The following is a 17,740-nucleotide window of genomic DNA, read 5'->3' as shown; positions in this document are numbered from 1 at the left end:
TCAAAATGCAGTGTTGGAAGAAAATATTGGCACACCATGTGATTGGCAAAATAACTATCATGTATTTCTTCTGTATAAATCATTACCTGCAATCTCTCTATTATGTGACAAAATAAATAGATAACAAAACTAGTAAAACAGTGCTTTACTTGTGAAAACAGTGAAAACTTATTTGAAAAAATTATTTCAACCACTGGCAATCAGGACTGCCCTGAAATGTTGCTAGTAAATTAAGAGTTTATTAGTTTTCTTATTTGTTATATATTTTTACATACTTTTTATGTATAAGATCCACATCAAACAAATACGTAGTGGCAGCATTTTAATGGTTTCAAATGTTTGTATACCCAATTGGGTGCTGTGCCAAAACTCTCGTTCTAACAGGGTGAACAGAAATTAGGAATGAAAAAACACTTATTTGTTTGAAATAAAAAAATTTCTATCACTCGAAGTGAACAAAGAATTGAACTGCTCAACTTGTATAAGATTAGAGTGCTGGTGCTACAAGTACTCAGATCGAAGGAGCAATATGTATACCTAATATATTTCCAGCAGTTACTCCTTCGCCTTCGAAAATTTTCTGGAATATTTTTATACACCTGAGGTCGAGTAAAATATTATTAAAGTAGCAGGTTTCTCATAGTAATTCTATTTTTAAGCTACAAAATATTAAGCGAACGTGAAGTTTTGTTTGAATTGCCCCTTTCAGTATAATATATGTATTTGTTAGAAATATTTTAAAACACACGGTTCGTCACAGTCCTCTTACCAGAAGGCATCCTCGCCTTCCTCACTTCGCGGCTAGATATTATTCTTTAGCAATACAAAGTCAGGCCACTTGCTATCTCCAAACTCTCTCTCTTCATTCAAACATTTAATGGTCAAGGCTTGGCTAAATGTGGTGATAGTCAACCGAATACATATACAGCTCACCCTTCCCTGTCATCCTATTTTCCAAATACATTTTCCGATACCTTTCCCTTATAGTAGTCATCTACGCATTCGTCACTCGACAACCTCTTTCAACCGTTGTACTTTTACGCATCAACCCCTTTAGTTAATACCTCAGGCCTTAGACCGTAAGATATATATATATTCGAGATTCTAGAGTGTTTTTTAACGAAAACATAAAAGCACTCACGCCTTTGTTCATTTTGCGAGATTCGAAAAAGGTAAACGTAATATCAAATGAATAAACAAAGCTGATTAAGTATCATTAATAACATCATGAGGTACCAAAGGCGAATTTACACGGTTCACTTTGGTTGCACAATGCGGTTGATTCAACAAAATTGAAAGCCAAGTGAACCGCGCTAATTCGTCTTAATATTTAATTGCTGGCGAAATAATAACTATTGAATTTAAATGGAAATTTATCCAGACAGCAAACGCTTCTGAAGCTTTTGCTTTGAATCGTGCAACCGCGAATATCCGCAAGTAGCAACGCCGGGGCAATTCGTTAAGAAATCATCGACACCTCGGAACGAATACCTTGTACTCGCGGTAACCTCATAAAATACTGTCTGTTTTCGTTCCATTCCGCAGCTTCTGCCTCGATTGGACGCAGGATGGTTCAAAGGTCTCGGCCGGCGGTTTCCTGCGCGAACCGGAGCCTTTCCCATCTAGTGTACCCTTTTCTTTCGCGACCTCGTTTCGGTTTCCCACTTGGCGGAGTTTCTCGAGCTTATGAAAATGGCTGACAGCTTTCTGGAGCGGGTTACTTGTCGCGCGAAGTTTCACTACGAGGCGTTCCTTATACTTCCCGGCGCACGGCTCCCTCAGTTATCACACTCGCTACGTGTCTTCCCTCCAGTTTTCTGCAGCGACGCGTGTATAACACCATCTTTCCTGCACGCTCGTCTCACAGCGCGAACGCACTTGAAATTCCAGTCGAAAACCTATCTGGCATGTTAGAGCTGTAAATACTCGATTAAATAGGTGTATTCGAATAATTAGGAGTATTAGAATATTCGGACATTAATCGAATGATTAGAAGTATTCGAATATTTGAACGTAATTCAAATAATTAGGAGCATTCGAATATTCGGGGTGATCGAATTTCGGATCGTACTGAATAGGAATCTGAATATGAAATAATTTTTTTCGTTTGTAAATTTATAAATTTTGAAACGAAAACAACCATCAGTTATTAGTATCGTTATTTTACTTGTTTTACTATCGTTATTCGAACAAATTATTCAAATAAATAATGATGAATCATTCGGATAGATATTAATAAAGTTTCAAATTTATCCTTTGGAAAACAATTAATTGAAATATGAAATTGCCAATATGAAAAGAATTTCACGATAAATTCGATCCGCAATTCGATCACCCTGAATATTCGAATTCTCCTAATTATTCGAATACTTAGAATATTCGAATACTCCTAATTAGTCGAATACTTGGAATATTCGAATACTCCTAATTATTCGCATACTCAGAGTATTCAAATACTCCTAATTAGTCGAATACTTAGAATATTCAAATACTCCTAATTATTCGAATACTCAGAGTATTCGAATACTCCTAATTATTCGAATACTTAGACTATACGAATACTTAGACTATACGAATACTCCTAATTATTCGCATACTCAGAGTATTCAAATACTCCTAATTATTCGAATACTCAGAGTATTCGAATACTCCTAATTATTCGAATACTTAGACTATACGAATACTTAGACTATACGAATACTCCTAATTATTCGAATACTTAGACTATACGAATACTCCTAATTATTCGAATACTTAGAATATTCGAACTTTCGTTTCCTAAGCCATGTCAATGATTATCTGCAACCTCCGTTTCACCCTGACATTATTACGGTGTCTTTTATTGTATAGAGTCCTAAATGGAGTCTTCGAATAGGGGTGAGCGAGATGAGGGAGTATTAATACTAGGGGAGATAGGGAGAAGGAAGTGTAGAATACGTGGATGGGTGAAGGGGGCGTGGGAACATGTTTTGGGCAGATATGGGGGATCAAGGGATGAGAGAGCTATTGGAGCGAGGTTCAGGGAATTTCTAGAGGACAGTGGGACAGGAGAAAAATGAATGGAGGAGTTAGAAAGGAAGGGAAAGGGCAGTGAAGTGAGGGGTTAGGTAGGGAAGAGAAGAGATAAGGAGATAATAGAAATAAGTAAATAAGAATGAGCTAATTGGAACTAGGCAGATGGGACGCCAGAAGAGAGAGAGAAAACAGCAGAAGATTGGAGTAAAGTTAGAAGTCAGTTAGAATTGGAAAATTGTAGCAGCAGATAAAGGATGCAATGATGTACTATAGATAATACCTACTATAGGATAGGAAGTTTTAATCTCTAAGATTAAGGTCAATTGGGGTAAATAATTCATAAAACAGAAATAATAGTAGTTTATAAATAACAAATTACAATTAGAGCACTAAAGTTATTATTAGGTTCCCTCAGAGACCCCATATTGTTTTCCGATACGCTATAGTAAATGTAGGTAAAGCAGTTAAACAAATGGAAAATGGGACAGTTCGAATGGAAATGTATTCCAGAAACACAGTTTCTATTCATTGGAATATAAAATAAATTCGAGAAAAAATCTGAGTAAATAATTTATGCATTCTTTTCTTCATCAGTTGTGCACATTATTAATTATAAAAGTGTGAAGTACCACGGGGGGTCTCTAAAGATAGTAGACGTTTGTTATACCAACAAAAATATATTAACACTTTTGAATACGGTATGGAACTCGGTCGAAGAAATGTAGGTATGGAACAGGAGCAAATTAACGGATTTTACCAAAAATATGCAAAGACTTGGGACACTCAAAGTCGTGATTTGAGGGTTAAAATTGAAGGGCTCGGTGGAAACAGGCATATGTCCAAATATTATAAATTTACAGGGAAACAAGTTATAGGAGAATCAATTTTCTCCGGAAATTTGTTACTAAATTTGTAATTAGTACAACTGATAATTGAATCAGCTGATAAATAGCAACTACTATCAAATTTTTGCTCCAAAATTCCTGTACTTTGACACCCTCCATTACATTTCACTTTGAATAAACCATTGATTCATCAGCTCCTGTTATTATGATATTCCCAATCAGTTTCGAATACTATATTACCACATATGTATGTTTGGTAAATAGTAAAGAAACACATTAAATGACACTAATAATCAGAGCATAAGTACAATAGGTATGAGTGGATATTATTATGTTATATCTCAACTGTACAACAAATTTTTATCCAATCCAACTCTTCATCAATATGTTCAAGCTCTCGACTTTCTTCACTTTCACCGCACTTCGATGATTGAAAAAATGGAGCACACACGGAGTGGCATGGGCTTCTTTTCCACTAGGTATTCGTTTCCATTCGACATCAAGGAATTTTAATATGCTTCTTTTCAGGAAAGGGAGCTAGAAGTTGGTGGAATGGGCGATAACTTGACAGTACAAAAAACAAAAAGTCTATATACCAAGCTGGATGTGACATGTGCCCCTTTTGCACCGAGACCCTCAATTATTCCAAGCTAGAGAAACCTATCGCACAGTTGTTCCTAGATTCTTGTAAGGAGCCAACTCCAACTGACCCAACTTCCAAATTATTGAAAAGAACCGTCCATGCTTTGAGCGCAAAGTGCCACGATTTCCGTGGTAAACTTCCAAGTTCATATGTAACTCTCACCGATGTTCGTGTTTGTTATGTCTTCACAGATAGCAGACGGAATAACGAGACTACACGTTAAGTCTTATCGCCGTGTTTACGCAGCTGCGAGTAACGTAACTTGTGAGGACACCAGGAGCTTGAGAACTTGGAGTCTAACTGCAAGTGATAGTTATCCTGCGATTAACTCTAGCTGTCTCGGCAATTGACTGAGACTCAGTTTAGAGTTTGCTTTCGCCTAGATTTTACGCGAATGGAATAGTTTTACTATAATTACAAGGGACACTATCGAGGTGTCCGGCGCCGATTTCTTTCTCCTTGAGACACGTTGTTAAGCACAAAAATGTGCGAGGCACGTATTTTTTTATTTTTGCCCAATTTTAAGGGGTGAAACGGACCCTCGATGTTCGAAAATCGGCATTTTCCGCATCAAGTGTTGTGTTACTTTAAAAGATAAATGTTCAACAAATTAGTGTCTATTTTAGAAAGAATACATATTATAAAGTGATCTATGTGTTCACATTTGAGTGGGAAACAAGCACGTGCCACCGTTTTCTGATTTTAGAGGAAAGCAAGTTGAGGGAAAAATTATTTTCTTAAGAATTGCGGTAAGATATTGCAATTATTTTAAGCGGTATTTGAACTAGATGGTAAATAGCAACTATTATCAAATTTTTGCTGCAAAAATTACTTTTATTAGGTCAGTTTTTAGAACATTTTACTTCGAATAAATCATTGGTTATTAGCTTCTATAATTTGAATATTTTTTAACAAATTGGAAAATTATATTGCTAAATATGTGTTGCGAATTTAGTAAATAACTAAGAAATAATAGTAATAAGCGTCGTATAAATAATTAAACTCTCCATCGGTTATATCCATCTTGAAAACAATGTAATGTCTGTGTGGCATGGGCCCTATTCCACTGCATATTTGTTTTTTCACAGCGCGAAGAAAATTTAATATGATTTGTGCGAAGAAACGTACATGCTATTATAATAGGAGGTGGTAGAATTCCACTTCATTGCAGGAACTAATTAATGCTACAAAAACGCAAATTTAATCATATGTGGCATGTGCCAGTTTTCCACTGGGCCCCTAAAAGCGTAAAGAGGGTGAACGCAGTACAGCTTTCGATTTTCTTGCAAATGAAACGAGATAGATAATTAATATTGTACACGATGTTATCTAATTACAGTTGTTCTATTATGCAAATTTTATTCGCCAAATTATTAATTATACAACCTCTTATGCATAATGTCTTGCATTGTCCATATGCTTTACTCTTTTAGGACCGATTTATAAGCCGCTGAAGTCTTAGACTCCTTTTCTCATACCCTGATAATGCCATCAAAGAAGAAACGTGCCATATTAATTGACGTAACGAAACAAGAGGCTAGCAAGTAGAAAGTTTCAGAAGCTAGAATAGGGTGCCGCAAAATTAGCGAGAATATAGAATAAACAACGTTGGAGTATCTATGATAGTAGCTACATTAATATTCATTTTTATTTTTGGAATTGTTACTTGTGCCTTCCTTTCTGAAATATGTATAGAATAATCACCACGAGGAAAGTGTGTCCATCCGAAAAAAAATTTTTTATCCGAATGATCGTGTGTCCAGTAATTAGCTAGAAATGTAAATAGTATCTAATTGTTTGCAATCTTCTATAAAAGAAAGTTTTGAAGAAGTTAGGGGAACACATCTGACGCTTTACGTTTCCTCAAAAACGGTCTCCGGCTTGAGCTGCATTATTCAAAAGACGTTTCGTGCAGAATTCAAAGAAATCCATGCGGTGACTCAAGAGACAAGTAAACAATACTTTTCTCGACTTTCCACAGTACCTACATATTCCTTTCGCCATCCCGATTCGGTTCCTTATCCGACAGAGTTCTTTGAACTCACGAAAATGGCCGATAGCTTTCTGACGCTGGTTATTTATCGTCAAAACTTGCAGAAGACTTTATACTCGCCTTGTTCGTTCTGTCTTCCCTCGAAAAATATCCGAATTTTTAGCTGTTATAATTTTCTGTGAAATTCCGGCTTATCTTATTCATTCTTCTAGCATTTCTTTGGTAGGTAGATGGTAGGGGGAGTTCTTCTAGTACCAGACGCTTAAGGTTTATTTTTTAAGAAGAAAAATAATATCTTATTATTTTTATTCTGTGTTATTTATTAGTTAACAATATTAGAAATCAAAATATAGGAAAAAGATAATCAACACTATCGTAATAGTTAACTTAAATTAACGGTAAACTTTGGTATATGATTTTGAGAGATCATTAAGTGGCACTTAATACTGGACACAATAAAAGTTACTAACGTAACTCACAAGGGAACATCCCGAATCCGGAAATTGAAAAAATTCTGAAACTTTGTGAATATGTAGGGGATTTCCTCCTGATTACAACAAAATTTTCTGTGCTGCCCAAATTCACTCTAAGGGGGTGTAATTGACCCCTGAAAATTCGGCTATTTTTCCGATTTTGTGTTATAACTCGCGAACTGTAAGAGATAGAAAGAAAGCTTCAATACAAAAGTTACTTCTTATAATTAGATGTATTATTTGGTAAAAAAATATTTTACAGTTCACGAGTTATTACACAAAACCGAAAAATAACCGGATTTTCAGGGGTCAATTACACCCCCTTACAGTGAATTTGAGCAGCAAACAAAAATTGCGTTGCAATCAGGAGGAAATCCCTTACATATTCACAAAGTTTCAGAATTATTCGAATTTCCGGGTTCGGGATCTTCCCTTATATGAACAGTTTCAAAATAATTTGCAGCGATCAGAAATTTAATCGTCGGAACATTCGGGGATATCGACCAAGCTTCGTCTGTATAATAACGCAACTCACATGTCTTTTGGCCGCAAAAATTGGTAGATAGGTATAATAGTCTATAATTTATATGATGGCACAGTGTTCCCGTCAAACGCAAAAATCAATGCACACGCGACTGGAACGTGTCGAATCCTAATCGTTGCTTCTTCTATTCCCTCTACGTTCTACGCGAAATAACGTCTAGGTAGCGTTTTAATCGTCGCAGATACAGCTAACTATCTTCACAACTCGGCTTCACCCGAAATTCAGATTCTGATTTTATAAAACTAAAATAAATTTTTCATTTATTTTTGGTGAAAATGATCACATTCATCTGGATTAGTCAGCCATAATGAGCTGAGACACTTTTCGTGATCCCAGAGTTTATCGTTCGAAAGTTTTTAGGCGACAGACAAACACAAACGAATACAAGCTTTCTGCTTTATATATTAAGATATCGGGTATTAGGTCCCTCTGGCGTTGTGCGAACTCCCCCTACTATCTAAAAATATATTAATCAACGTTTATACTAATATAAATTATAATTAGTGATTCTGAATTTAACATTACTCGTATAAGTAAAATATGTTATATGTATGGGATTGGCGGATACTTTTGCGAGTAACTGTATGTGCCACTGACCTATGCAGCTCATAAGAGCTACCTACAAATAATCTGGGCCTACCCAAAGAATGTGTGAAAGATGATTTTCGCAAAACGCAGGAAACTAATAAATGATGCTCTCCAAAAAATGCAGCAAAACCGCATAGATATTCAAACATGTACGTAATCATTGTGAAAGTATTTTTTAGAACAGCCTATGGAAAACATTTCCATTTACAAATTAGTAAAACTATTTCTTTCTAGACAGAAATTTGTTGAGACATTTTCTACGAACCCTTGAAGCATACACTTCTGTGTATATTTTTTTAACACCGTGTATATAATATATTTCGTAAAAAAGCATCTTCCAGTTCGACTACTTTCGAAGAAGGGTCTCTACCTATATTTCGGATAATTCCTTAGAAATCAGTGCACAACGAAGTTGGGAAAGAAGCCTGTAATAGGAAGCTGCAGGAACATTAAGATTTCCATGATGACCGTTTTATCGATTAACGTGCCACCGGTAAGCAAACATTTTTCTCAGCCGCTGGTGACCCTTCTGACAATGCGAAACGGTTTTGTCAAGTTGGAACCAATAATTACTTTCCTCTTGAACGATACTACTCGAGAGAAATCGAGCAATTAATACTAGTCTCCTTTGTCCCCTCGAATTTCCTCGAGAGCAAACTTCCTGTCAAGCTCTGCCGTTTCTGCTGTATCTATTGTTACGTGCAGTTGGTACGCGTTTCTAGCAATCTAATTACCACTGGGACAAGTAGTAACGTTTAAAACTCGAAAATCTGTTTCACTCCTGTCTACCTGACTCGTGCTACAATGGCTTCTCCGAGGCTGCCAATTTGCATCACCTACGCGCAGCTTTTACGGAAAGGGAAGAAATAGCAGAATCTTATTCGGTTGGCGTACAAACGATTTCGTCATTCAGCGTTAAGTAAAAAATTAGCAAACATATATTTGCACCCTAGAACGATGAAATGATCGTAATAAATACGGACCCTCGAGTATTTAATTTTGCAAGTAACAAAGAATATACGTAATAGTAACAGAGTTGGGTGTAATTGTCTGTTTTGGTCTGCAGATGTTAATTACGTCACTTTGGTTTTCACGTCGGCAGATTCTGTTTTGGTTGGATCTGTATAAATTACTACAATGAATCGCCTCCGCGGTTAATAATTAATAGAACGAGAAGTATGGCTTGTTTCATCTGGCGGAACAATTTTCGCTTTGGCGAGGCGCAGTGGAATAAATCGTAGGTAGTACTGCCTCGAAATCCGTGGTAACGTGCTGCTCCTTTTCAGAACGTAAGTCTTTGTTCCTTTTTCGTTTCGCGGTACCATCAGATTACATTTTTTATTTTCAGAGGAGCCCAGGGGAATCGTGGCTGATAAATATTGCCGGAGCCATTACATCCGCCTTGATCCTTTATGTTGCAATCTCCCGCGGAACTCTTTCTTCTTTTCTGTTCCACTCACAGCTTTAAATCTCTTACGAGCTTGCTTTCATAGCCATCCCGAAATTGTAAAGGGGAGAGCTCAGTATTTATTTAATTATTGAGTGGGGCGTTTTTCAAGTACTATACGTCGCTAGATTCGTCCACCCCGGTTTGGATCTCCTTATACAGAAAGTAGTACTTGTGAGTAGAGCTGGGACTATTCGAATAGTTTAATATTCGAATATTTTACAAGTATTCGAATGCTACGAATAAACTTCGAATAGTTTAATATTCGAATATTTTACAAGTATTCAAATGCTACGAATACACTTCGAATATGTGAGTATTCGAATGCTACGAATAAACTTCGAATATTTGAGTATTCGAATACTACGAATAAACTTCGAATATGTGAGTATTCGAATGCTACGAATAAACTTCGAATATGTGAGTATTCGAATGCTACGAATAAACTTCGAATATGTGAGTATTCGAATGCTACGAATAAACTTCGAATATTTGAGTATTCGAATGCTACGAATAAACTTCGAATATTTGAGTATTCGAATGCTACGAATAAACTTCGAATATTTGAGTATTCGAATGCTACGAATAAACTTCGAATATTTGAGTATTCGAATGCTACGAATAAACTTCGAATATTTGAGTATTCGAATGCTACGAATAAACTTCGAATATGTGAGTATTCGAATGCTACGAATAAACTTCGAATATGTGAGTATTCGAATGCTACGAATAAACTTCGAATATTTGAGTATTCGAATGCTACGAATAAACTTCGAATATTTGAGTATTCGAATGCTACGAATAAACTTCGAATATTTGAGTATTCGAATGTTATTATTCGAATACTATTCGAATACTGATGTATTCGAATATTATAGTGTGAATTATAAATCAAGTTCTTTAGGTTCATTTGTCAGGGTGAAATCTTGTAAGCTGTAAGATGTATTCGAATAGTATGGTGTGAAGTGGGTCAAAATTAGCTTACAAGATACTGATGTATTCGAATAGTATAGTGTGAAGTGGGTCAATATTAGCTTACAAGATACTGATGTATTCGAATAGTATGGTGTGAAATGGGTCAAAATTAGCTTACAAGATTTCACCCTGACAAATGAACCTAAAGAACTTGATTTATAATTCACACTATAATATTCGAATACATCAGTATTCGAATACTTGGATATTCGAATTATAATCGCCAAATAATTGAGCAACTGAAGTATTCGAGTATTCGAATACCGAAAAAATCGACAAATAGTCCCAGCCCTACTGGTGAGCTGTCACTAATAAGTGTTCTCTGCTTTACCATTTTTACCATTATTGTTTACCATTGAATCAAGTCAAGACAACGTACGTCAACTAATCAACATTACAGCAGAAAGAATTTTACGTTTATTTAGAAACCTGTTGACGATGTAGTTCTATGTTTTATAGAGGACTTACTTCCATTTACAATCTACGACTACGTTATAGATCTCTTTTTTAACAGTAGAGAAGTATGATCCATTCGATATTATTTTTTATTGTTATTATTGAAGAATAATGAACTAAATAGTCATTAGGAGAATTTAAGGCAATTGCTGAAACCTTTTGTACAAAAAATAAGCAAAGTAAATAAAAAATAAAACAAGGTCACTGGCAATATTTCAAAGCAAAACAATTACTAAGTCGTTCTTACTCTAATGCTAATGTATGAGAGATATTTTCAAAAACTCTGGCACACTGTTGTATATGTGCACTTTAAATTGATGATTTTATTTTTTATTCTTTTATAATACTCCATTTTAATTACAATAACTCCTTGATTATAGCTTTGATAGCGTCGCATTAATTAGCACTTGCACAATTATTTTTTTCATTTTGGTTATACACTTCTGGTATTAGAGATTTATTACCGACTGTTACTCACATTGACTTCAGTTTTCGTAATCTACTACACATAGGGAGTATAAAATTCTACAAGGAGTTTGATGTAGATACATGGGACGAATTAACGAATTATACTCGTCCTAACCAGTTAACGGGTTTAAACGCCGCGATAACTATGTATTAAAACGTAGAATTCGTGTATTTGAGAGTTTTAAGACTTCAAAAGAAACAATGAAACGAAATTATGCGGCTGGATTTAAAACAAGGCCGATTATCCACGAAGGGATATAATCGCGCTCGAGATTTTCCCGGTTGAATGGGATACTCACCTTTCACGGAGGTAACCAAAGTTAAATGTTGAGCATTCATCTCGGCGAGTCGACGGATCACGTCGATCTGTTCCAAGGAAAGTTGAACCGCGTTCAACTGAGCTGCACCGCATGGAACATAGGCGGACCAGAACTGAAACAGAGAGATAGAAAGGATGCTGTCAATAATCTACATCTGTACCTACTTACGTATTTTTAAAAAATAAAATTCTTCTAAGGGGAACTCGAAAATTCAAAAAACTTTCAAACTTTGCAGAAATATAGTTCAAGAATTGCTAATAACGTAGCCCTTTTTTGGTTTGTCAATGAAACGGTCCTAGGGGTGAAAATACATCCCTCAAAGAAATTGTGAGTTTTCATATTATCGTGATTATCTGCGACTTTGTAAAAGATATCGATTAACTGTTTAATTCAAAGTTTTATGGTCATAAAGAATTTTCAGAAATAATTAAGTTTTTTTCAGAATTTACCCCCACCACACTTTTTCGAAAATTCTTTAGCACCATTTTGCAGGATATCGAAACATTTTTTCGATATCATTTAGGGTTCCGCAGATATTCGCGATAACATGAAAGCTCACAATTTCTTTGAAGGGGTGTTTTCTCCCCTGGGAGCGCTTCATTGCTGGAACAAAAGTTGTTACGTTGTCATCATTATTTGAATTATATTTCGGCACAGTTTCAAATTTTGTTGAATTTTCCACTTGCCAAACATCCGTTGTTAGTAAATTGTAGCATTAAATGTAAGTTAACAGATAGGGGATGCAAAAATGTATTGTAAGGGGGGAATTATAATCTGTGAAGTGAAATTTAATTGCGATTAACTGTTAACAAAAAGGACATAGTAAATTATTGCTGGAGTTCCTTAATGACTTCATACTTTGTTTTGATACGTTATGGTAAATTTAGTTAAGGCAGTTAAATAAATTGGATATGTATTCCAGGAATCTAGTTTTGGTTCATTGTAACATGAAATAAATTCAGGAAAAAAATCAGGGTGACTAATTTTTATCTTCTCTCGTAAACAAATATAAAGTTTTAGGCGCACTGAAACTGAAAAGATGAGGCGGAACAAATGCTGTCAATAATCTACATTTGTAGGTAAAATTTTATCCAGAAAATAGGAATAACAGAAGCTTCGATACGGAATTCTTTGTAAACAAAATACAAAACATGGGCAGATCAAAACTGGAAGAAAGGGATGAAATGAATATTGTCAATAATAATCTAACATTTCCACTTTTACAGGAAATCATAAAAAGTAATGAAATAGAGAATAAAAGGAGCTTCGACGTAGAGTTTTTATAAAAAATGCTGAATGGTTTATTAATTAAATGCAATTAAGTAGTAAAAAAAATCATAAGAAACAAATGTAAGTTGCAGCACAAAGAAGCTACATAAGTTAATGGACATTAAATAACAAATATCGCGTCACAGATGAGGCTTTAATCTCACAAGACAATTACTTAATTATTTTATTACTGTTTTAATTATTTTGTCATTAGTTTCACGAAATTAGATTCTCACGAGACAAGTTTCATGATATATTTTCAAAAATCCCATCTCTCGCGACCATTTCCATTATTTACATTTAATTGTTGCTAAGATTGTTGCCTTATGATAGAAAAGTCTCAAGTAAACTCTCCTCCTGATTTCGCACCTTTATGATACGCCGAAAAGAAAATAAAAGAGCCTCCTATTAAGCTGTTGGACACCGAGTGCTTTTGGCACTGGCAATGAGTGAAGTCGGAGATCTCGACGGGGTGAAAGGGACACGAGTGAATTATTAATATTCATCGCGTATTCGCGTGCTGCCGGTATTCCGTGCTGGTAGTTAATCACTGATTGTTGCGTCATAACACGTTCATAATCATAACACTTGAGAGCACTTAGCAGTGGGCGATATACGATTAATTAACACTTCTCCGCGGATCATCCAAATTATACTCACGCGTCAGTACAAAACAGCCCTCGTACGTTGAAGATAAATTCGCGCGGCAATTACTCAATTAATTTACCGAAGGGCAACAATGCCGTTGTCAATTACTTTCCACGAAATGTTAAAAACACTTCCACCTTTCAATCCCCAATTAGAGTATCGCATTTTTCCAAATAACAGTAAAATTACAGGGGACCAGTTACAGTTTCTTGGTCGAGCAACAGTAGGTTGATCTCGAAGCTCAAGGAATAATACATAAAGGAAATCAAACAATTATTAAAACGATGGGTTAAAATTATAAAACAAATTTACTTTATTTTCAAGAGTAGAATCTATTAACTATACGAATTCGTGCTGAACAAATAAATTTCGCGCACAAACCGTACAAGAATTTATGATTCATTCTCCGTAATCTCCTCAGCTCCCTTACGTTATATTAACCCTATCAAGTACATCACTTTGGAACAGGAAAAATGTAGTACTAGGGTTTATGCAAAAACCGACTTTAACGACGTGATTTTAAAGTTCTCCATTTTTTTTTATATTTTTTGGAATTACAAAATGTAACAAAATTAAATATACCCCACATAAAACCAAATTATAAAAATTATAAAAAGTAACTCCGTACAATATATAAATTATAAATCTTTATTTCAGTTAGTATTTTCCTTCAGGAAATATGAACTCATGAAGATTAGTTTTACAGTAAACTTTTACTACAATAAACTTGTGCCTCGGGCAATTTCAAGTAAAAATGTTAACGTTTTTAACGAAATAATTAAATCATTTTCACATATTAATTCTAGTATCTACCACAGTATTTAGAAATTTAAAAAATTAGTTTTCGAATTTTACAAATTTATCCCCAAAAAATGTTTTTTAAAATTCTACGAACCACGAATACTCCCACTTTCACAAATATCAACGATACAAGTATGTAATATTAATTTAAACTTTGATACGCCAGAGAAGCATAAGTACTTGGAGTGCGCAGGCTTAAACTAATGGGCACATTACAAATTCCAAAAGTAGAGGCAGTAGTGCCACAATTTTTAAACCTGCACCGTTCCCCCATAGCGAGATTTTTAATTCAGCCCAATTAAAAATTTCGCGATTTTACATCTTTAAATTACACGGCCGCGCGATAGGGGGAAAAAATTCTTCGGGGGTGGGGGGAGGGGCAGGTTCGTAATGGATTCAGGCTGAAGAGTGGGGAGAAGCAGGCCTCCGCGTGTCACCACGTTCCGCTTTGAGAAGCAACGTTACCAATTACTCGGCGGTCTGATTACCGCGGAGTTTCTGCGCCAGCGTAAATATTGAATTTCGGCTCCGGTCTAACCCGATTGGCATCCCTGATTCTCACGGGGTAGCTACCGCGAGATCAACGTTATTATACTAATCGTGCGGTGATATGGAGGTGGCAGAAAGGAGCAGATGGCGCTGCCGTGCGCAAAAGCAGCCGCACGAAAATTCATGTAGACTGGATTAACTTTCAAAACTGGTGGGATTAAGCCTTACGCGCACCGTTTCAGGGCCACTGCTTTACTCACTTTAATCGCGTGCTTCGTACGGGGTTCCTTAATATTCTTCAGGCTTTACACATAACCGACTAATTTTTTTTTTTGTAATTTTAATTCAACTGCCAATCGCACAATTCTGCGGCATCTAATTAATTATATGACGGGTACACTGTTTCGGGGGTGTCTTTTACAGCTTGAGAGTATTCTTTATATTTAAAATTCGCTTAAGGGGTTAGCTACCTTCAGGGGGTAGAAAAAGAATCAATTCTTTGGCAATTTATTTCAGAAAGTACGTGCATATATTTATGCAATGGTTTTTGTATTCAGATGAGGGACACTTTAACACGTTATTGTATTATGTTTTGGTACAAAAATGTTTAGATATTGCAAAATTACAACAGATTTCCCGGAACCTGTTTTTACAACGGTGATCACGATTTTTCCTAAACCGCTTCACCAATCTTTCTGAAATTTTGTAGGTTTCTTCTAGACATTCATATCTAGTCTTTAATCGAAGCATTTGTTTTTCCAATGCATAGTTTTTATTTTATGGATGAAAACATTTATTTTTAGCTAAAAATACTAATTTTTCATCCATAAAATAAAAACTATGCATTGGAAAAACAAATGCTTCGATTAAAGACTAGATATGAATGTCTAGAAGAAAGCTACAAAATTTCAGAAAGATTGGTGAAGCGGTTTTGGAGAAATCGTGGTCACCGGTGTAAAAACAGCTTCCGAGAAATCAGTTGTAATTTTGCAATAACTATTTATTTTTATACCAAAACATAATACAATAACCTGTTAAAGCGTCCCTCGTCTGAATACAAAAACCATTGCATAAATATATGCATGTAATTTCTTAAATAAATTCCCAAAGAATCGATTCTTTTTCTAACTCCTGACGGTAGCTAATCCCTTAAGGATTTGCAATAAAAAAATTTGCGACCTGTTTTCGACAATATAAATGCTTTTTTATATTTCAATCCTCATTCATACTCGTAAAATTAATTTTTTGCGTTTTTGAGCGGGGGAGGTTAATATTTTAAATGGAATAGAAATTGTAATAAATTTTGTAATTTTGTAATGTATCAAATATGCATTCTTCAGACTTTGACTGTTAAATCTTGACAGTAGATTCGAATTCTATTACACGATTGTGGCTTTTTCCGAAATAGTAATGCCTGCTACGTTTTGAAAATTCCACTTGTTTCTTTAACGCAAAAGAAAGTGAATCTTAGAATATATTTTCAAAATTCGAAGCCAAGTTGTTTGTTGGATTCCGAGTGGTTTCGTTTTACTGTTCGAAGAATGCTTTTTTTTAGCGCAACCATAAATTGTAGGTAATAAAAAAAAGGTATTACTACGTTCCAGAATTAATTCTAATGCGAACCTTTTAATCCGACACAGTAATTATACGTATCTCTTAAGTTGGTGCGCCAAGGCATTTAAATGCACCTTATTTTAACGGGAAAGCTTTGGCTTCGAGCGTCTAGGGACACTGTTCCCGAGTTACCACTCACTAATTATCCGGTTGTAAATTAAATAACCGCAGTGCATTTTTTTGTGGCTGGTATAGCTTGCCAGTTACCGCGCGAAACGTCACGTAAGGAAAATGAGTTCGCTATCTCGAGTGGGGAAAACGGATTAAGGGCGACACGGGACATTTCACGGCTGGCTTTTTACACCTCTCGCCATAACCAGTGAAAATAATTGAGTTGTTAGCGTGTTGCTGAAACTTTCACGGTAAATTGGGCATTTTCACAGCTACGAAACGACAGGGTCGAGCTAAGAGCCATCGCGCTGCAAATTTCTGGAATGCAATTAAGTTTGTAGCTCGCATCGCGGAGAATTATACGTTTAAAATAATTTTTCACCAATCGTACAGAGTCTCTAAATATATTTTCAATTACGACTATATTGGACACAAATTTGCATAGATTATATATTTCTATTTTTTTAATCTACTTACTTAGATTCGTAGTTATCTATGTGAATTTAATATTAATACAAAGCAGACATTTCTCTCTTCAAATATATCATTTAATTCAAGCTACTGACGTTTATGTATCTTGCAAAATAGTTGAATCTGTTCAAAAATCGATTGCATATTATTTAACTTAAATATAACATTTTTTTACTGTTATTCCGTGCATGACTGTCTTGCAAGTTTCTGTTTTTTTTACTATTTATATGAACGGTGTCATGAAACAAGCTCTTCTTTAAAATAATTATGAACGATCAACTGCTATTAACAATCAATTTACATGTTAGATATCTGCCAGCAGCATTTCAGTAGAAAACAATTCCTCTGCTTGGTCGTAAAGAATAAGTCGCTGCAGAATTCGTTAATGCTACAGCTTAGGAAACAGTTTTTAATCCAATTTATATAGGTAAATTCGTACAACTTGAATACAATTTTCAATTTGTGCAGATTCACAATTCGACTGTCGAACGTTTCGAAGAATATGCTATTCGAAAATATCGATTTCGAATAATTGAGACTAAGAAACAATTTCCACTCTTCGTCATCGAA

The 17,740-nt window shown here is 35.2% G+C and overlaps 1 protein-coding gene across 1 annotated transcript in view; it reads right to left on the bottom strand.

The window, feature by feature from the left end:
* LOC143375339 (dipeptidase 1) overlaps nt 1–17,740 on the bottom strand; it is a 285,542-nt gene that overhangs the window by 52,842 nt on the left and 214,960 nt on the right. The window contains exon 6 of the mRNA XM_076824339.1: nt 11,747–11,879. Coding sequence (XP_076680454.1) covers nt 11,747–11,879 — 133 coding nt within the window. The remainder of the gene's footprint in view (nt 1–11,746; nt 11,880–17,740) is intronic.

Source organism: Andrena cerasifolii, chromosome 12 (assembly GCF_050908995.1).
Source record: "Andrena cerasifolii isolate SP2316 chromosome 12, iyAndCera1_principal, whole genome shotgun sequence".
NCBI lineage: Eukaryota > Metazoa > Arthropoda > Insecta > Hymenoptera > Andrenidae > Andrena > Andrena cerasifolii.
The sequence above is the reverse complement of the archived record's forward strand: the minus strand, read 5'-3'. Positions and strand labels throughout refer to the sequence as shown.